Source organism: Talpa europaea (genome assembly GCF_964194135.1).
Source record: "Talpa europaea genome assembly, chromosome: 2".
Classification (NCBI taxonomy): Eukaryota; Metazoa; Chordata; class Mammalia; order Eulipotyphla; family Talpidae; genus Talpa; species Talpa europaea.
In genome coordinates, this window is record NC_140068.1 from 74,995,077 (window position 1) to 75,017,421 (window position 22,345).

Sequence of the window (22,345 nt, forward strand, 5' to 3'; positions counted from 1 at the left end):
TTTTGCCTATATTTCCTTCTATATATTTTATGGTTTCAGGTCTTATGTCTAGTTCTTTAATCCATTTTGAGTTGATTTTTGTGTATGGTGTGAGGTAGTGGTCAAGCTTCATTCTTTTGCATGTAGCGACCCAGTTTTCCCAGCACCATTTATTGAACAAACTTTCTTTGCTCCAATGCATAGTCTTTGCTCCTTTGTCAAAGATTAGTTGACCATAAATCTGTGGGTTTATTTCTGGATTTTCTATTCGATTCCATTGGTCTGTATGTCTGTTCTTGTTCCAATCTGTATTGTTTCTTAATTGTATTAAAGTTCCTTCCCATTAAAGTCTCATATGTTTTGTGTTGATGCAGCAGATGGCAGAACCCATTTGAAATAGGCAGGTTTGTGGGGTTTGGGCTGCCCCTCTCCCTGCCCTGTAACAGTTTGATGATTTTTCCAAATGTAGACTCATGTGTTCTGAGCAAGTTAAGGTAGGGTTGGCTAGCTGTGTTCAGCAGGTTAGATGTATAAATGCACTGTTGATTTAATGATATTTTCAATTATGGTGGGGATTGTGGGGGATTTACCCGGATGTTAAGGAAGATCTGTAGATACTGAGGTTGGAGGGAGGATGAACCTCTGTTCTAAGGGTGTAGGCATGCAAGTTGGTGCCATTATTCAGAAGGTTTACCATCAGATGAATACTTGGGCCAGATTACTGTTCTGGGTCCTTCTGAGAGCCCATGATTCCTGGGTGCTGTGAGCACTTATGTCACTCTCACTTGGCATGTAGCCTCAATTTTCCAGTGCTGGAGTGGTGGGGGTTGAGGGGTGTGAGGGAAGCAAGGAAAAAGTGAAATTGAATTCAGTTTCCCCTCAATGAAATATAAATTCCATGAGGGCAGAGTTTTACTTATTTTTTTTCCTGAATCTTTGGGAGTTAGGAATGTGCCTGGCACAGCATAACTGCAAAATAAGTATTAGCTTAAGGAATAATCATTTAAGCTTACGATCAATCAGTATACCCTCTATCCTTGTTAAAAATGATTTAACTTGTTTACAGTTAAAAAGAATGTAGTGATAATATTAATAAATCTTTTTTTTATAATTATGAAAATACTTTAAAGAATGAAGATAATTGGTAATGTTACAATTTTGGCATTTAAAATCCTATACTTGCATGAACAGATACCACTTCTAACAGTTATCTATAAGGTCCAACCCCTAGTCTCTCTGTTCAAATCTCACCTTCTCTATCACTTTCTTGACTACTTAATCTAAATGTGCCTCCCTCCTATCACTTGTTACTTTCTATTCTTACTGTGCTTCTGCATTTTTTTTTTGTTATGTAAGTTAGGAGTAGAAATGTGCCCCTCCTTCCAACCTCCGCCCTCACCCAAAATAAAGATGTGCTTCAGATTGTGACCTTATTTGTAAATAGTATTAGCAGCTTTAAAGTTAAGATGAGATTATTAGGGTGGATCACAGTACAGTATGACTGATGTCCTCATTCAAAGAGGAAATTTAGATACAGACATAGACATGTACAAAGGGAACAAACTGTGGAGACAGGGAGACTGCCACAGAGTGACGGAGGATTAGAGTGATGTGTCTATAAGCCAAAGAATGCCAAAGATTGCTGGCAACCTAGTGGAAGGTAGGAAACCCCCCTCTAGTTTTCAGAGGGAGCATGGCCCTTCTAATACCTTGATTTTAAACTTCTAGCCTTTAGAACTGTGAGACAAATGCCTGCTGTTTGAAGTCACCCAGTTTGTGGTACTGCTGTAGCAGCCCTAGGAAACAAATACACCACTTGACATATGATATGTCATTTGTTTAAGTTATGCTTGTTCAGGCCAGGCACTGAGTTCCATGAGGAAGGGGACGTGATCTATTTGGTTTATTTTTGTACCCCAAATACTTAGAACAGTGCCTGGCAATCAATAAATATTTGCCAAAAGAATGTAGGGATCAAATATTTCCCCCCCCCCATAAATCTAAGTCTAGGATTTGTGAAGTAGGAAAAATTCTTAATTTTAAGAGTGTAGTGGAAAATTTCACTTTATATTCTATTATGGTTCTCTAAAAAAATCGTTTGTGGTAGGAAGTTACACTCTAGTGGGGGTCTTAAACATTTCCGAGCATGTCCTGGAAGGCTCTGGAATGGAAATGGAAACATTACCTGCCCAGAAGGACCCACGGGCACCTAGGGTTAGGACATTCTCAGTGTGTGTCAGCCTCTTGCCTGTTGGTTGTGCAACTCAATGAAAGAGACAGCAAGTTCTGTCCAGATTGTTCATTTCCTTCCCCTTTGCAGTTACTGACCTCTGCTGTTATAAAACAGCTTCTTGCTGGCCCCTAGATCTGCTCTCTGACTTCCAAGCAGGAAAACATTCAATAACAAATCTCATCATTCTGGAAAATAAAAACACCCCCAGGTCTCAAAGGCCACAGTGACCAAAATGTCTTTGTAGGTTTGGAAGTTCTGTGAGAACCACATACAGGGTCACATGTCTTAAAACTTCAGTAGTCCTAGAAGATGAGGTTGTTTTTGCTCAAAAGAGAAAAAGAAACTTGATGCAGCTACTGCCTTCTCTTGACCACTGGATATGCGTCTGACAATCACTAGCTGCAAACTCTGGTTATTAAGGTCAGACTGACATTTAAAAACAAACACAAACATTTAATTTGTATCCATATTCCCATTAATCTGCACCATTATCTAATTCAACTACCACTTCTGGTCAAGCCATTTGAAGAAAAAATTCTGACCTTTTGTTTAGTTGAATAATCTACTATGACTCACAAATAAAATGTTTTAAAGATAATTATCTTAATGAAGTCCTTCTGATAACACATATGCTTGAAATTCTAAAATAGAAACAAAAAATAAAAGTATGTGTTTAAACATAAATATCCCTTCTAACACATAAGTTTTAGAAAGTCCCATATTTCATGAATCGTTAGCTGTACTGTTTTATTTTGATGTTATACAATCATTTCAAAAACAAGACTGTGTAAATGTTGCCACCTACTGTTTGCCTGGGAACATACTAGTATAATTCACTTGACATAATAATCATCCCTTTAACTGCATTTCACTTTTCTATTAAGACTTTTTTTGGCCTCAATTTCTTTTTTAAAATTTTATTTACTTATTCTTAGGTATTCTATCTACAAGGTCACTACAAGAAATTCTTCCATTGACATACTTGAAAATCCTGAGAACGTGACCCAATTTTCTCCCAATATATTGAGATCAATTAAGGTTTAAAAAGACATTCAGTATATACAATTGAAATCCCATTTAAAAATAGACCAGGCATCAATCTAATTCAAGGTGGTCATTTTGGTTTGATTTTAAGATTCAGATTTAAGATATTTATAAGGCAAACATCTGCTTTTTTCTGTAAATATATTTAGAAGTCAGTGACTGTCAGTCAAGTCCTTTTATATGAATAAAACACCAATTACTCTACTTAGCAATATGTCTTCTGAATTGTTTACTTTGTAGTTGGCTTATTTTAAGGATTTATTTATGCATTCAAGAACTGGGGTGCAGGGGTGAGGGGATTCACCAGAGACCAGAGTGGGGAGCAAGACAGGCAGATGTACTGAAATACACTGCTGAGGGGCACAGCGGGCGTGACTGGAGAGGTCTGCTGTGCCATGTGGGTTGGCTCCCTGGCTGGGGAATGGAACTAGAGTCGCAGTGGCTGGCAATACCTTGATAGCCCTGTGTCTTTAACCCCTGAGCTACCAGGGAGGCCCTACTATGTAGCCTTATGTTGTGCATCTAGAACTATTTTAAGTATGCTGTTGATTAAAACTGGAAATAAAGTAAAAACTTAAAAAATTCTTGAAACCATATTTCAGGATTATTTAAATGCACTGAGACAATGTATAGTCTGCAGACAAATAACTGACTAGACCCAGTAAAACTTACAACTAAAGTCTGTGAATTGTTTTATAGTTTATGAATTTCATTATATAGCTTAGTAAATTCGGTTCTGACAACACTGTAAAGTAATAAATATAGTAATTGTTTCCATATTACAGAAAAGGAAAGTAAAACTGAAAGAAATCCAGGTATTGTTGAACATTACAAGACCAAGATACCTCTGTTAGTCCAGTTATTTTAACTCCAAAGCTTATTTATTTTTATTATTCCTTAGAAATTACTTTAATTAACTTATATGTCAGGCACTCAACTCTTTCAGCTCTTGCTTGTTGAGTAAATCATTTAAAGTGTTTTAAAGAATTAAATATCCACCTCTAAATCTTTGGGTGTGAAACATTACTAACCAAAATTTCCTTTCTTATCCTGTGAATTTAATTGGACAAACAGGTTCCAAAATGTTGCCTTTTCTCAGTATATACTGAATACTTGGTTTAGTAAAGCACAAACCCTTTAAAATGGTGTATTTCTTGACCATTACTATTTCTATGGCTGCTAACAAATGATAACAAACTGAGGCTTAAAATAACACAAATTTATATTGTCACAGCCTCTGTGGGTCCTATGTCTCAGCATTCATGACTAAGTCCTGTGCTCAAGGTATCATAAGCTGAAATCAAGGTATTGCCCAGGATGAGGTCTTATATGGAGACTTTGGGGACCGATCTACTTCCAAGTTTACTCAGGTTGTGGGCAGAGTTCATCTCCTTTTTGTTGTAAGGCTGAGGTATCTGCTTCCTGGCTGATTGTAGATGGGGGACCATTCTTAGTTCCCAGACATCACTTACATTCCTTGCCAAGTTTATCCCCTCTCTATCATCATAGCCTGTAATATGAAATTACCCCTTTGTTCAACCCCTTTCATGCTTTGAATCTAATTTCACTGTCTCTGACTTGTGGACATAGATTTAAGAGATTTATATGATTAGGTAAGGCACTGCTAGATAATTTCTCTCCACTAAGGGCAGCTGATATGGAACCTCAATTATATCATACAATCCCTTTACAGCAAAACCTAGTAAGTGCTTGATTAAAGTAAATGGGAAAAGGTGGATTGACACTAAGGTCTGGGAATTTTGCGTCCTTTTTAGCATTCAGTTGACCATGTCTGTTATCTGCAGCTACATTTTTTTTTTTAAAGATTTATTTATATAAGCACTCGGCACAGTCAGAAGCACGGGAGGGTGAGAGAATTCACCAGAGTCAGAGCGGAGACCAGAGCAGGCAGACTGATGAAGTACACTGCTGAGAGGAGCAGCGGGCTGCAGGAGAGGTCTGAGCGCCATATGGGACCCTCATCCGGGCGCTGGGGATCCAAACGGCACTGTGGAGGCTGCGGGCTGCTTTGCGACCCAGCGCTCAGCTACTGTGCCACCGGGGAGGCCCTGCAGCTACGTGTTTTTGAAACTTTGTCCTGTAGCCTCCAGTTTCTGCCTTACTGCTCCCGTAAATTCATGTCAGAAAAAGGGCCCTTCAGTGAATCTTTCTTATTTTGCTTAAGTTGATAACAGAACAACAAATACTGCAAAGGCCTCTCATGGCATTATGAGAAAGGTCTTTGAAAATCAAGATCTGAACCACTTGTTTCTCATGCATCACTAAACTGATAATTCTCCCTATGTTTCCTGGCACAGTGAGTTTGACACTTTCAGTTCTGCCCCTTTCACTTACCTTTATCTTTACAAGCACAAATCTCAAATGTTGTGTAAGGGATGCATTCCACTGCTAAGTCACCAAGAAGCTTTTATTAATCTCCTTTAAGTGCTTTTTTTTTTTTTTAAATGTGTTTCTAGTGCAGTGAACACTGCATGTTGGATTAAGGTAATTTAATAAGTGCCTTATTACCCCAGATTCTTCTAGGTTAGATCTGGATTTGGTTTGTCTTTGTCTCTACATCTGGCAGTCACTTGGAGATTATCTTCCAAAATATTTGTTGAGCCATCAGCTAAAAATCAAAATAGAAACCAGAATGTGCCAAGAATTAATAGATCTTCATTGTGCATGCTTTATTACATTTTCATATCTTTTGCAGTTCAGGCTGATAGCCTGTGTTCATTTTTTTGTGGCTACTATTTTTCAAGGTTGTTGCCTCCAGAGTTGTTTTATTTAAGTTGGACTATATTCTTCAGTGCTTAGCTAATAATGATCAAGTAATTTATGTTTTCTTCTTTTATATATAGATGTTTTCTTTTTTTATTTTCTGGAGAAAATGTTTTCTGCTTAAATTTATTTATTTATTTATTTATTTATTTATTTATTTATTTATTTATTTATACAAGCACTGGGCGCAGTCAGAAGAGTGGGAGGTTGAGAGAATTCACCAGAGCCAGAGTGGAGAGCAGAACAGACAGAAGGACAGAAGTACACTGCTGGGGGGAACAGTGGGTGCGGCAGGAGAGGTCTGCGCGCCATGTGGGACCCTCGCCAGCAGCCGGGGATTGAACCGGCGCTGCAGAGGCTGCAGGCAGCTTCGCAGCCCAGTGCTCAATTGCTGTGCCACCAGGGATCCCCTCTGCTTAAATTTAAAAAAACTTTCAAGAGCAGAGAGACATAGTCTTGTATCTTATTTGCGTAGTTAACTTTTTCTAATATTAGAAAAAAGTTTTTTCTCTACAAGTCAATTTTTCTCTACAAGTCATTCCTTGACTTGTAGGCTCTGCTGAGTGAATCATGTATGACTCAGCAATTATTTTGGTTTTTTAATGAGTAGTCATTTATTTAAGTAGGTTTCAGAAGCATGATTAGTCATTGTGAGATTTAGATTGCACATTTCCAGTTAGTGATTAATTAAATATTAGAACAAAATCTATTTACTAGGTAGTTCTCTGAAATTCCAAAGGACTTTCACATTAATTATCTAATTTTATTTCATGAAGCATGTGTCTCAGTTGTTTTTAAAAGTAGTACCCATCAAAAGTAGAGACCCATCAAATTTTTAAGACTTGCTGAAATAAGTCAAAAGAACTAATGAACAAAAAGATAAATGAATTGATGGAATATGATGGGTTATAAAATAAATGAAGCAGAAAAGAAATAGACTTTAAAATTCCATTAATGATGAAAAATGTTCATCATCACTTATCAGTGATACAGAAATCAAAACCAACTCATTATTTGTGAGAATGGCCCATGTCAAAAAGAGCAAAACAGCAAGTGTTGGTGAAGATGTGGAAATAAGGGACCCTTATCCACTGTTGATGGATATATAACTGATCCAATCCCTATGGAAAATAATATGGAAGTTTCTCAAAATATTGAAAATGGATCTACCATATGATCTAGTAATCCCACTCTTAGATGTGTCTACCTGAAGAATGCAAAACCACTAATTTGAAGGGAAACTTGCACTCCCATGTTCATTGTAATGCTATTTATAATAGCCATACTGTGGAAACAATCTAAGTGCCCAAAATCAGATGAGTGGATCAAGAATATATGGTATATACACACAATGGAATACTACTCAGCAATCAAAAAAGAAACTCATGCCATTTGTGACAACATGGATCTAGCTGGAAAGGATTATGCTGACAGAAATTGGTCAGATGGAGAAAGACAAATACTGGATTGTGTCACTTATATGTGGAATATAGAGAAGCCAAACGAAAGATTAGATAAAGCCAAACTTAATAACTAACCCTTAAAAACTATTTAACTGAGGCATCTGAAGGGGGAGAGAGAGAGGCAAAGGTGAGAACAAAGTGTTGAGGAAGCACAGTGGATTATGGGTGGACTGTGGGCGCTTCAGTGGGGGATGTACTAGGGTAACAACAGCATATACTTCTAAAATACAAACAGTGATGTAAACCACCTTGATAAAAATTTTAAAAGTAATACAAAAATCACATGACTGAAAAACAACCAAGATCTTAGACCTTAACTAAAGAATACAAAGACACAAATAATAGATAATTGTATAATTATGATGAAAATATTCCAAATTGCAAAAAATCTCAATTTTCCCCAAATATTCTACAAACTGATGCAAATTCAAAGTTTCAAATTTTTTTTTTATTTTTTTTAAAGAAACACTAGCTTTGAAATTCATCTATAAGGGCAAATGCAAAAATCTTCAAGAAACTTGAAAGGAAACAATGAAGAAAGATTTGCCTACTGGATATTTAAAGTATACTTCAAATTGATTGTAAATAAAATAGTGCAGAATTAGTAAGAATAATCCAATAGAATGGATTGGAATATGGAATTCAGAGGCAATTGTTTATTTTTGGAAATTTAGTTTATGAAAAGGGTGATCTTTTGTTAAGTGGGGAAATTAAGAAAAAGATATTAGACCAGAGAGCAGTAGTTGGCTGATTACTCTCTAGTTTCAGAATCCAGGCTATCCAGTCTGCAGTGACTGCCCCCAGCAGAGGCAATGCTTCCCAACCTCTTCTGCAGCAAATGGCTATATAATTCCAGACCAATGAGATGTGAACACAGTTGTGCTGTGATTTTAAAGTGATGGGCACACCACCTTTGCCTTTCATCCTTTCTGCTATCTAAGATGAGGAGACAATATCTGTCAACCCAAAGCAATCTTGTTTCGCGTTGCAAAAACCATGGTTATCGTTGGTGGAGTAAAGAGATAGAAGGAACAACATCCCTGACACTATAAACTCTGGTTTGCCTATCTTTCCATTATATTTCTGGAAGAAAATAAAATTCTATTTTGTTTCAGCTATTATTTTGGATTTTCTGTTATTCCTATTCTAACTGACATGGATGTAAGACTACTGGTTATGTATTAAAGAAAACTAAAGTTTATAAAAAGTTATAAAAAGTAAAAAAAGAAACAAACCTGTTCAAGAGAAATCTCCAAACCTATATTAAATAGTTCTGAATCTAGTTTTCATCTCTCCATTGCTAAAAGCAGCAGTTATTTAACAGGATGTTTTTAATTTCGTGGGATAATAGTGTTAGTTTCAAAGTTCATTTGTAAGTCTCTTAAATAAGACCTGAGATTATTTTCCCACAGAAATAAAGTATGGATAATGGTTAGTTTCTCTATGAGTTAATGCTACCGAGCACAGTTGTAGGATCGAAGAACATGTAGGACTTTGGACAAAAACACTGGTAGTAGAGTGTCCATCCATGAAATAATCACATTATTGTGTTCACAGCATTAGGTATTTAAATGGTTACAGATATAAAAGTTATTTAATGTTCAGCACATTATACCATGATTATTTTTTTCATTGCCACACTTTGTTTTCCTTGAGGTTAATGACAGTTTTTCCTCATTTGTTTATATTTCTATTGAGTAATCATCAATTTGACACTAAACTCTTAACCAATGTATCAAACCTCTTTTTGATACCTGCAGCCCCACCAGCCCCACCCAACACACTCAAAGCCCATACTTTCAAGAATGTCAAAACCTTCACACTCACCTTGATCTGTGATAGTTCTCTTTGGGTCTTGGGTATAGCTGTCATCAAGGTGTTCTCTTTACCTCTTCCATAAATAGGACCCAGTTTTGAACCACCTGATTCTTTTTCGGCTTTTTTTTTTTTTTTTTTTTTTTTTTTGTAGTGGGACACATCCTCTTATAACCTCCTGAAAAAAAAAAAGTATAATGAAGAATGCAGGTTTTTTTTCTGAATATCCTAGCTTGTCCCATTTGCTTGATAGTTTGACAAGATTTTAGATTTAGAAATGATTTTAGATTTGAAATTGTCCCTCAGAATTTTAAAAACATTTCCATTTTCTTCTTGATTATATCTTTCCTGTTGAGAAGTCCAAGACTGCTGTTCCGTCAAGGGCTGGAGCTTGTGGTAGCCAACAAGCAGGCCAGGATACAACTCACTGTAGCTGGAGGTGCTCACAGACTCTCACTCCTTTGCTTGTCACTGTATATGTTTTCTATATTTGTGTAATAAATTACCACAAGTATGGAGACTTAAAACAATAACTAAATTATCTCAGTTCTGTAAATCAGAAGTCAGAGTGGATTCAGCTGTATTCTTTTTTAGAATCTCACAAGACTAAAATTGTCAGACTAGGCTCTCCCATAGAAGCTTTGGGGAAGAATGTATTCCCAAATTATTTCAGATTTTTGGTCAGATTTGTAGGATTTAGATCCCCATTTCCTTACTACTGGTCAGCTGGAGGCTATTCACACTCCTTGTCATATGGCCTCCTCTATCACAAGAAATGGTGCGCTGAATCCTGGAGATTTTCACCTCTGACTTCCTTCTGAGACCAGAGAAAACTCTGCTTTTAAAGGGCTCATGAAATTAGATTAAGCCCACTGTAATGGCAGGGATGGGCCCAGTGAAGGTTTTCTATGATTCCAGCAGACGGGTGAAGGAGAAGTCCTGGAGCCCTCTGGCTTTTGCAGGCTTTTCTTGGGGTTTACCAGGCACACGGCAGGCAGGGGTGCTGGGGGGCCAGGAGGATGACAGGCCTCCCAGCCCCCAGCAAGTCTTCATTCTACCTGGGCTCTCCAGCCTTCTCTGGTGGCCTTGTTCTCTGCTGCTCTTGTGGTTCTGCTTCTCCTGGTGTCTCCATGATGCCTCCCTTATAAGCCCAGTCTTACTTAGCCCAGGTGTATCCTATCTATGCCCACCCCTACTATGCCCACACCCTACTCCAGGTGCCCGCCATCAGGCATGCATTCATGATCACAGGAATCTATCATTAATCCTAATGGTGGGAGGGCAGAAAAGCCTGATATCATTCACTTACCCTACACCCACCTAGGTATTTTTATATCAGGAATTTAAATTTTTAATTGTATTAACAAAATCCCTTCATAGCAGTACCTAATGTTTAACTGGATGAAGGAAATTTATTGGGGCCCATCTTTGAAATCCTCCCTACCACAGTATCCATCTGTACTTAGCATAAGTCTGCCCTAGTGCAGCAGAGCTACAATTGTCCAAAGGACAGTGACCAGGTAGAGAATAGGTCACAGTTTGTGGGTTTTCACCCATGCACATAATCGCAAGACCATTCAGGCTCAGAGAACAATGGGATTTATTTAACAAATGGGGGAAACAAGGGGTTTTGTTTGTTTTTCTTTTTGACCACAGGTCACAAGTGGCTGCTATCTCACCGCAGATAGTGTCCACAGTGTCCAAAAATCCTTAATAAAAGGCTGCTCATTCAAGATGGTGCTGTTCTGTCAAGGGCCAGAGCTTGTAGCAGCCAACAAGCAGCAGGCCAGGATACAACTAATGTAGCTGCAGGTGCTCACAGGCAGGACCACTGAGAGCCCACAGCAACAGTCTGGAGATTGGGATGGACAGCACCAGATGTTGGACTGGACAGCAATGGTAGCGGCATCACCCAGAGTCAGTGCTGGATGATCAGACACACTGTGTTCACAGCTCTCAAAAGTGACTCAGGCACAGAGTGCCAGTCACCTGTCAGCAGGGCTGGTTAGCACTGGTCACTAGAAGATGGCAGTGTCAGAAACACCCTGTTAACAGCTCTTAGTCAGTTGTTGGCCCACAACCCCTACGAACAGCTTTGAGACACCAGGTCCGGGGTCTGTGGTGCTGCTTTCAGGTGGTGTCAGAGGCAGGCCAGAGGCAGGGGCAGCCGGCCTAGTAGCCTGGAAGCTCTTTGGCTTCTCTGAGAAGTTTTGGCTTTTCTTCACTTCAGGAGGTCAGCTACTGGATGTTTCCTTTGGAGTTCAGGAACAGAGTCCAAATCAGTGAGAGAGAGTCCCAAGCTGGGGCCTGCCCTGCCTTCTATCCCCACCTATAGGTCTGATGGGATCGTTTTCAATCTATGGCTGACTGAACCATTCTACCAGTCAGCTTACATCAATTGCTTGTACCTGATTGATCTATTCTACAATCCAAGCTCCAAATCCACAGGCCTTTCTACTGCCTGCAGCTGGAAGTAACCACAGCATTGGAGCTGGCTCAGTGGGGTTCCATGCTCTTCCCTGCAGCCCTGACTCAGGGCTGCATGCCCTGGGGTGGTGTGGTAGGAGAACCACCCCTGACCTCCATCACTGCTGGCCTTTGTCTGTAGTCTGAGCCCCAGTGGGGTCAGTGGTGGCGGGTAGTAAAATACCTGTCACCTAGTGCCACTTGCACTGGCAGAAAACAGCTTCTGGGGCTGAGCTTTGGAGCCCTGAGGGTTGGAGGAGAGAGAGAGAGAGAGAGAGACAAAGAGAGAGAGAGAGAGAGAGAGAGAGAGAGAGAGAGAGAGAGAGAACGCCAGAGATAGAAGATTTGGAGAAGATTTGCTGGGGGCTGGGAGGACTGCCATCCTCCCGGCCCCCCAGCACCCCTGCCTGCCATGTACCCACTAAATCCCAATAAAAGAGCTGCAAAGAGCTGCAAAAGAGCCACTGAGGACTCTGACTCCTTTACCCGGTCTGCTGGATCAGAAAACCTGCTCAGTGTCCTTCCAGCCCCTACACTCTCCTTTGCTGCTTGATTAGGGAATGTTTTCCTCACAATATTCACGGTGGTCTGCTAGTTCAAAATCATTACTGCAAGAGCCAAGGTTTCCACTGCAAGGACTGATCATTTGTAAATTGAAGAATTGTGAGCTGGATAACCATTTTTTGACATAACATTTATTTTGAACATGCTTTTGACTGTTCTGTTTTTAAAAACAAAATTCAAAGTGATATGAACGCTTACATGTCAGATCATCTCTCAGACTGACTGAATAAGTAGGAAATAATAAATATGTAAAAAATGTTTATTTTTTATGGAGATTTGTGTTAAAATATGAATAAGACTTAATTAAAAAGTTATGCCAGCATACATAAGGAGTTAGCTTACAGACTGTTTTCTTTCAACTATGCTATTGCCATGAAATCATAATTAACACTACTCAATTTAATATCTTTCTATGACATGAGCTGGTAAGGCATTACTCTAATTAAAGTTTCAGAAACTTGAAGACTTTTATATTAAACAAATCTTATTATATCATTAAATCAAGATGTGAAATGAAAAGGTCTTACAAGTTTGAGAGGAAGCAATGTTTTGATAGAAATAGAAAAGCTTTCAACTCAGAAGGAGGCTGAATAAGTGAGAGAAGGTAGAATGGAGATTAACTCCACTATTGTTAATGGTTGAATCTCAAAGTGATATCACTGTAAGAAGCAGGCTTAGTGAATCATCAATTAATGCTAATTGGCACCTTCGAGCTGATACACAATTGGACCAAGATTTGGTAGCTGAGTTTTGTTTCTGATTCTCAATGTATGATTCTGATTTATATAAAAAAGGGAGTTTTGATTCAAGTGATACATTAAAAAATTGATGATTAAACTTCACTATATAGGGTATTGCTAGTGTCTTTATGAGATCTCAGGGACCATAGTATAGTGAAATTATTGCTGGAGATTGGGGTCTGACAACTGCTCTCCACTCAAAAGCCAAAAACACATCAGACAAAAGTTGGTGGAAGGAAATAAGGTTAAATCAGGAGCTAGCATTCTGAGGAAATGGTGGACTCTAGGGAGCCTGCTGCCCTAAAGGGAGCTGGTGTTTTTGGAGAATACCTGTTTACTCTGCATACGGAGTTCCAGGACATTAGAAGTTCTGCAAACAGAACTTCTTCACAGAATTGACTCCTGTTCTCTGAGGACACGCTGGCTTGTGCACATGTTCCCTACTAACCAGGAAAACTTGTTTTCAGCAGTAACTTATTAATCTGTATAAGCAAAAACACAATTGTATGCTATTTTCTTGTTCCTTTCTTCATATCTGTAATAAAAGTTTGGGCTGGGAGTGTAAAAGGCAAAGCTGTTCTTGATGGCACTCTCTCCAGCCTCCCCCTGCTGCAAATTCATTTAGACTCTGAGTCTTCATTAACGTCAGAAAACTTCATTGGCTGTCCTATTGTGGCAGTGGACTACTGTCTCAAAGACCTCTCCAAATTGAGGAAAAGTAGAGACTTATATGGGGTCTGCTAAGGAAGTGGAGAAGCAAAGGGGTCTGTCTCAGCAGGATTTCAGAGATATAGGCAAGATTTCCCAGGAACTGTATTCATGCCCCTTTTCCTTCCAAGTTGGCCTTGACTGAATCTGTCATGGCGTGGGTGGGGTGCTTTTTATTATGGAAGTGAAATTGTGCTTAATCCTTGCCTTCTATCTCCATCTTGGTCACAGCCAGTCTACTCCAGATTTCATGGGTTCTGTCTACAAAAACAGAGCAAGAACAACCAGCAAAAACAAGGAACTCATGGTTACACCACTGGTGACAATTCCCTCCTCTGTCTATATCCTGCTCCTCATTCTTGAAGGGCAACAGGCAGAGGCCCATCTTCTGGAACTACTTCCTGTTGAATAGGAGCAGAACTGTAGGGGCCTGTGGAGGAACAGAATCTTCCCTAACTTGAGATATGACTGGTTGGCACAGGGTTGTTATATTCCCTTGATTGAAAATTATTTCCAGACTTTAATGTCTCCAACCTTTTGAAAGCAAAAAGAAGGAATCCAAGAAACAAAGGACAGGATCAAAAGAAGTAAATATAACATGATCTTGGAACGAGTAGAAGTCCCATTCATGGAAACCAACTAGATAACTTAAGGTGTCCAGGGCAAAGATTCTGTTTTTCCAAGGTGCCCCACTTCTGGGTAGCCCCTTTCTCTGTTTTCAATTCCTAACTAGCCTTGGAACTCAGTTTAAGGTTGTTGATCTTATTGCATCTGTAAATACATACTTAGAGAGACAGTTAAATAAGTTTTTTTTCTTTTTCTTTTGTGCTCTTTAGGGCCTGAAAGTAATTTATTCAGCCTTGTTTATAAAATCATTGAGTTATTTTCTGTGTGGTAGTTCTTAGCCACTGAGATTTAAGTTTCAGTTGCTTGCTGAAGGAAAAAACATATTTCTTTCTTACACATATAATCTAGCTATCTACTTATCATGTACTTTGTGATTATTGAAAAATATGTGTTATGATTATTTCAAAACATTTAAAAAACTGTCTTAAATCATCTTTTACATATTTTTATAGATTATCTATTATATACCAACAGAGAAATAGTAGAGTTTTGAATGAAAAGAAATGCTATTGCTAATATTCATTTGACTGAACTATTTCTACAGTTGTGCCAATGAGTATGTATTAGTTGGGGTTTCTGGTGACAGAAATCAACTTTGATTTAAGCAGAAAATGAACTTGTTGTTAAGAAATTGGACAGCTTGCAGGGTTATCAGGAGAGCTGAAACTGGCCTCAGGAAATAGAGAGGAGCAGACTGAACTATGCCTAAAAGGAAATACAGAGCTGGCTCCACAAATATACCTCCACCAGTGAGCACTGGGGGATGCAAGCTCGCCAACTTTCCCTTCCACCTTCCAAATCACTCATGGACACCAGACCTTGCCATGTGCACAGATGCCACTTTTGCCTCTGAAACTGGATCTTTCAGCCACTATTAGTACCTCCAACACCAACAAAAAGATCTTCCCTTCCCTGTTCTTTGCACCAATAGCCTTTGACTGAGACTGTCTAAGGAGAGGGCAAATGGCTGCACAAAAATGAGGTGTGCACAGGCTGACTGCAGGGTTCACACATTTGACAATCTGGTATTTTCAACTTCTGGAATGAGAATTAGTTTACTGATCCCACCAAGACTCTCAAGATGGGTGTCTTTTCCCCCAAACATAGCAAGGGTTTTAGATACTAAGCAGTAAAACAACCAAAAGTGACACCAATGTTTATAATAAGGGGCCATATAAACAACACACTTTATGAATCTAATTAAATGGATAAACAAGCAATACATTGAGTATTTGTAATTTAGCAATTTTAAGTTTTACTGAAAATGAAATTTTAAATGACTTAGGTTTCATCATTTTTCCCAAAATCAAATTTCTTTATGGGATTTTTGCATCTTGTTCTAAAATATCTGCAATATTTCCTTTCTCTTTTGGGTTCTTGAAAAATGGTTAGGTGACAATAAGGGCCTAAAGACCAGATGGTTGTTATGAAGGTATCTGAAGGACATCTCCTGCCTCCATAATCTCAATCATGGCATTATAACAGTACCCAAATGCTGCTTTGTTTGTTTCAGATTCCACATTGCCTTTTTTTTTTTTTTTTTAAATATTCAGTTACTCTACACACAGAAACTTTATAATTCTTACTGGGACTAATAACAATAGGGACTTAATTGGAATTAATTTATAAGGTCAATTTTCTACGACAATGACAACTTGAGACTAAGTAAGTATATAACACTTGGACAAACTAGGGGGCATAAATAAGTATAGGGGACTCTGGGGAAGTCTTCCTTTATTATTTTACAGAATCACAGAATTTTACAGTTAGGAGAAATCTGAGAGATCACCTTGCCCCAAACTTCATTTTGCACAAAAGGGAACTAAGATCAAGAAAATTAGATGATTTGCCTATAAGAAATAAGGTGTTTAAAACTCAGGTCTTTTATGGGCTTGCTCTTCAACTATGGCAGCAGTTTTTTGTGAGGTCTGAGGACCCCTGCAGAGCCCCAAATCCTATGAGACTTTGTAGTCAGTTATTTTCATAATAATGCAAAGATATTTGCCCTTTTCACTGTCATTCTCTCAGGAAAACTACACAGTAATGTTGTGACACATGAAGTTGCAACAGAATGAAAGCAAAAGCAGATTCGAGATTCTAGTGGTTTCCTATTATGCTATGTATTAAAGAGAATTTGCAAATTGTAAAATAGTGTCAATCTATTATTTTTTGTGTTTTCAATAACATAGTTAATTTTCTTAAAATATGTTATTCATGTTAGCATGTATATTATTCATCTTTTAAATATGGAAAATATTGATTAATATAACTCATATATATGAAAAGTTCTCAACAATGTTAGGCACTGTACCAGTAATTAGAATGATGTCTTTAGTAAGAGAAGGAAACATCGACAATACCAGCTATCAAATTTGCTGAATAGTGATGTTATAAAAATGCATTCTGTTGTACTCACCTTTTCTACTAAATATAACTGACTGCGAATTTTTTTTAACATATGACTGCAGGGTTTTTTTAGATGTTTTATTACTAAGCTTTTCGTGCTTCCACATACATGGTTGACTTCATTTAACTTTGTGAGGTTTGTGCTAAACATTTGAATGATTATGAATGTGTGTCAATAATAGAAAATGCTAAATTAAAATGATTTTGAACTATTTTTTTTTTAATAGAGGCATGTTTTTATTTTTATTTATTTGTTTGTTTGTTTGTTTTGTTTTTGTTTATACATGCACTGGGTACAGTCAGAAGTGCGGGAGGGTGAGAGAATTCACCAGAGCCAGAGCGGGGAGCAGGGCAGGCAGAAGGACCGAAGTACACTGCGGAGGGGAGCAGCAGGCGGCAGGAGAGGTCTGCAGGAGAGGTCTGCGCGCCATGTGGGACCCTCCTCTGGTGGCCGGGGAGCAGCCGGGGATCGAACCCGCACCACAGAGGCCGCGGGCAGCTTCGCAACCCAGCGCTCAACTGCTGCGCCACGGGGGAGGCCCTTGAACTAATTTTTTAAATTAAGTTACATCATTGTCATGTACTTTTTTCAGGGAGTTACATTGTTTCTTACACATTGCTTACTTAAGTTTACAGAGGGGGCAGATAACAGGAGGAAGTTTTTTCCAGAGCTAATGAAAAGGACAAAAAGAAATTCCCTCATATACCCTGACAATGTGTATTTCTGTTCATCCATGAATTTGCTTATGTCTCTTCAGCCCCACCCACACTATTTTTGGCTTAATGATGGGCTTTAAATCTCAATCCTACCTCTCCTGTCTCTCCTGCTGCTCCCCTCAGCAGTGTATTTTAGTCAGTCTGCCTGTTCTGTTCCCCGTTCTGTCTCTGGTGAATCCTCTCACCTTCCCACACATCTGGCCTGTACCCCGGTTCTTGTATGCATGAATAAATAAATCTTTAAAAACAAAACAAAACAAAACCTCAATCCTGTAAACAGATTTATGGTTTCCTAAGAAAAACGAGCTACTTTGTCTTTGTGGGGAATCCTTCCTTTCTCTGGCAGATCATTCTGATGGCTGCTCTTGGTTTGCTGTCTGCGCCTACGGCAGAAAGGTGGTGGCCACGAAGACAAAAAGTCGCTGGAATCAATCAACTCTAGCGCTAACTCATGGAAAACATGTCCTGGGGAAAAAGGCAGATTCTGAAAATGATCAGACAAGGCAAAGCAAATGGGTCATCCTTGCTAATAGCCAGCTAGCCTTGAGGAAATAAGAAAGAGGTACTGTGCCATTTTGGTCAAATTGGTGTCCTTCACTACAGTGGCAATAATTTATTCCACAGCTTGTAGGAAATGCTGCTATTATTGATCCAGGTGATTCTATATCATTAGAAGCATAAGAACGGACCAAAGAAAGTAGATCACGCAAACTTTTTCTTTAATATAACTGGCCAGAATTTTTTTTTTAAAGACCTCTTTCTAGGCAGAATTGGAAGAAGGAAGAGGATGAGAACAGGGGACTTCTGGGAACTTTTGGGATTGGGAGTTCCAGAAGTACTAGGAGCCCAAATATTTCACTATAATTTTTGCATTGCATTCTCTTTAATAAAGGGTATAGATGGCAGCATTTTGGTTGTCTATGACACAACTGGATGTATATGAAAGAGGAATAAACCCATGTAACTTCTAAAAGAACCACAAATCTGGAGACATAAAAAAGAAGTTTTCTGCTATTATTGCTCTCATGGTCTTATGCTGATCTTAAACCACATCTTTGCGATTGATAGAGATGGTGAGAAAAACTACTCTTTTCTCTGGACTCATCTCTTATTCTCACAAAGCTGTTATTTCCTTAGTCCTATTGGGCATGTTTTATCCTATTTCTTTAGTAGTTAGTGCTGGGAAGCCAAGAACTTTGTGTCTTCATACATTATTTTGTAACAAAATATCATAAACATTAAATAAAAGCAGAATCATTGCCATTTAATTTTCTTCCATTGTTTCTCCTACAAAGAAAGACTAGGTTTAATCTTTTATTTAATTTGCATCCTTGTTCTTCCAATCCTTTTAAATAATTCATCAGGAGGCAATAACTTGGTGGTAAACAACATACTGTTTCCCCTTGTTGGCACTTGGTAAACTTTAGCTTCGGCAATCTGTTCACATAAAATGAATCCCATCATTCTCTTAATCATTTTAGTCACTCTTCTCAGGATCTGTTCAATTAGATTATATCTTTTTGGCAAGTGAAGTACTTGAGTTGAACAGTCCACCCATATGTTATCTCAGAAGAGTTGTAGGGGAAAAGACTTGACTCACACATTCATGACTCAGTGGCTATAGTCATTTTGATTGATACAGCCTTCTGAATAGAGTAATACTGTATTAATGCTTGTGAATGAAAAGAGCTGAATATGGATCATTGACAATTATTTTTTCATGTGTATTTCAAGTCTTTGCTGACATTTGGTTTCTGGAAAACTGGTTTTAAAGAATTTTTAATGTCTCTCATGCTAATTATCAGGGATTTGGTTATATACTAAACACAACAAATTATAGTAGCTGCCCACAAGTTAGCCTAAAATGCAGCAATTGAAGGCAGCAGAAGTGGGATTACAGACTCCTTTTGAGAATGCGTTCTCTGTTTCCTCTGACTGAGTTTGGATTGTTTCTGAGACCATGTAGGTTTGCCTGTAGATGATTCTATGTTCCAAGGGTCTAGTTGGGATGTGCTGGTTATGTCAGGAACTGACATTTGGAGAATTGGAAAGTCTAAAGAAAGATGGACAGTTTTTTAATAAAGGACCAGAGTTAATTTAGGAGCTGGAAGGGACCCTGGACAAAAAACTATAAATGGGAATTACAACTGAGTGTATCTTGCCATTGGTGGAAATCTGGGTCACTTACAGCTGTAATTTTCAATTGTATTTTTGTCTGTGGACTTTGATAGTATGGTTGTCTAATAAATGTTTCATCATCTGAGTCTAACAATAGATTTCATTCCAGAATACAATGTTATATAACAGAAATTCAGTAGGTTGGAGAAAAAGTCAATCAGCACAGTTTTAAGCTTTGTGTGGCCTTTGTTTATAGGGAATCAGGCATAAATGAGCATTTTTCATTCCATTCTTGTAGTGTGTTCTTAGCATCCTGTGACTTGGGCATGACACATGAGAGCATGGTGTTTATTTTTTACTACCTTCCAGATCCCTCTGGAAAGAATCTCCATGGATTTCATCATCTGCAGTGTTTGTTTCAGGTATACATATAAATAAATGTTGAAGTCCTTTGCTGGGAGATACTGGGATCTTAAATAAGAAGTACTGGTGTGAATGACGAAGGGGACCTTCTGCAGGGGCATGAAGTTAATAATTAAAATGTTATTTACCAAAGTACTGACAATAGGTTTTTTTTTCCAGGTCAACAATTTGAGTGACAGCATGAATTAGGGAAGCATGATTATACTTGTTTTATGTGTGCTTTGGAGGTGGTTGTGAAGAAACTCTTCTCCCATACACATTGATTTTACAAATACAATAAAAATTACAATCAGAAATTGTACTAGGTAAACTGTTTGAAATAATCATTTAATAGTCATTTAAAATAACTTCATTAGCAACTGAGTTTCAAAAGCATAAGCCTGCTATAAATTTTTTAAAAAGATTTATTTATTTATTTATTTATTTATTTATTTATTTATTTATTTATACAAGAACTGGGGTACAGGCCAGATGCGCAGGAGGGTGAGAGGATTCACCAGAGCCAGAACGGGGAACAGAACAGGAAGACTGATGAAATCACTGCTGAGGGGAGCAGCAGGTGAGACAGGAGAGGTCTGCCACACCATGTGGGACCCTCGCGGGCCAGCCGGGATTGAATTGGTGCTACAGAGGCTGAGGACAACTTCACAGCACTGCACTCAATCACCTGTGCCACCAGGGGAGGCCCTATAAAAATTTTTATACTTGTTTTGGTTCTTACTGAGAACATAATCTTACGTTTACTAAAGGCTTTTGTCTCATTCTAATAAATAGGCTTTGAGGTTGTATGACTAAAGGTGAGAACCCATTTCTTTTTTTTTTTAAAGATTTATTTATTTATTTATACAAGCACTGGGCACAGTGAAAAGTGTGGGAGGGTGAGAGAATTCACCAGAGCCAGAGTGGGGAACAGAACAGGCAGACTGACGAAATACACTGCTGAGGGGAAAAGCAGGCATGGCAGGAGAGGTCTATGGTATCATGGGACCCTCGCTGGTGGCCGAGGATTGAACTGGTGCTGCAGAGGCTGCGGGCAGCTTCGCAGCCCAGTGCTCAACCGCTGCACTACCAGGGGAGGCCCAAGAACCCATTTCTTAGCATGCATGTATCTAACTTTTTGTATTTATGAGAAACCATTATGAAGGACTGAAATGTAGATGTGGAGGCAAACTGTGGTCCATTCTGGGGAGATATGGAGTTTTATAGATAAAGTTAAGAAAATAGGCAAGAAGCAAACTGACCACATGCAATGCAGTGTTTGACATAGTGGCATAAAGGGATTAGTCCTGCTCTCTATCTACTGGAGAAAACAGTTAAAAAACTAAGAAAAAACAGGGTCACTGCTGTGTGTAATGACGGTATACCCGGTGTTTTGGGGTGAAGACAAGAACAAGTGTACTTCCCCTAGCAAACTGGATAACTCTCTGTGAAAAAGGGACTCACTGAGGAGTAGCTATGACTTACTAAGTAGTGTCCTGTCACTGTCAGAGGCATCAGATAATGACTGTGTAAGAGAATGAAATTATCTGAACGTAAATTTGTAGTTGCAAAATGGCTTAGAGAAGGAAAATAGAGGTAGTTATATATATCATTACTTTTTTAGAAATTTGATTTTTAGCTATTTAAATTCTTAGAGTAGGTTATACTACTCCTGAGTCTATGGAAGAACTGTTTTTCCTATACCTCCTAAGGATTTCAGGTAATCCAAATTTTGCGAAAATCCTCAAGAATCACACTCTCCTCAAGACCAGTTGATACCAAATGTTGATTGTTCACTCTTGGGAGAACAGAAAAACCAATGGTATGATCTTAAAGTACACAATTTTCACAGTAACAGACGTATTTTGTCTTTTGGGGAAAAGTTCCTTGATAACTGAGATGGAGCATTATATTTAATATCAATTGATGTAATAAAGGTGAGCCCTGCTGTCCACTTGACCCACCCAAATAGCTATTGAGTAAGCTCCTGTGCCTCCTGCATTAATCATATTTTAAGGAAGAGAACACAATACGGGTGGAGGGAGGATAATGGTGCGTGGTTTTCCTTTTCTAGTTAACTAATGTCTGGGAAAGGACAATTATTGTGTTTCATACCAGATGTTCTAGTAACATGAATAGTAGCAGCATAAGGTTAAATGCAAAACACTGTGGCTCAACAAAGGCTTGAAGGACTTAGAAGGACATTTTATGTTTATGAAAAAAATCCCCAGGAGAATCACTTCTCTAACCCAAATTCCTCAGCAGAATTTTCAGCAAAA

At 38.5% G+C, this 22,345-nt stretch overlaps 1 protein-coding gene across 1 annotated transcript in view; it reads left to right on the top strand.

Annotated features, from left to right (window-relative positions):
• The window catches only part of LGSN (lengsin, lens protein with glutamine synthetase domain), a gene marked incomplete at both ends in the record, with an annotated part of 149,509 nt that overhangs the window by 105,389 nt on the left and 21,775 nt on the right, over nt 1–22,345 (top strand). The window contains 2 exon segments of the mRNA XM_084258793.1: nt 17,893–18,049; nt 19,963–20,086. Coding sequence (XP_084114919.1) covers nt 17,893–18,049; nt 19,963–20,086 — 281 coding nt within the window.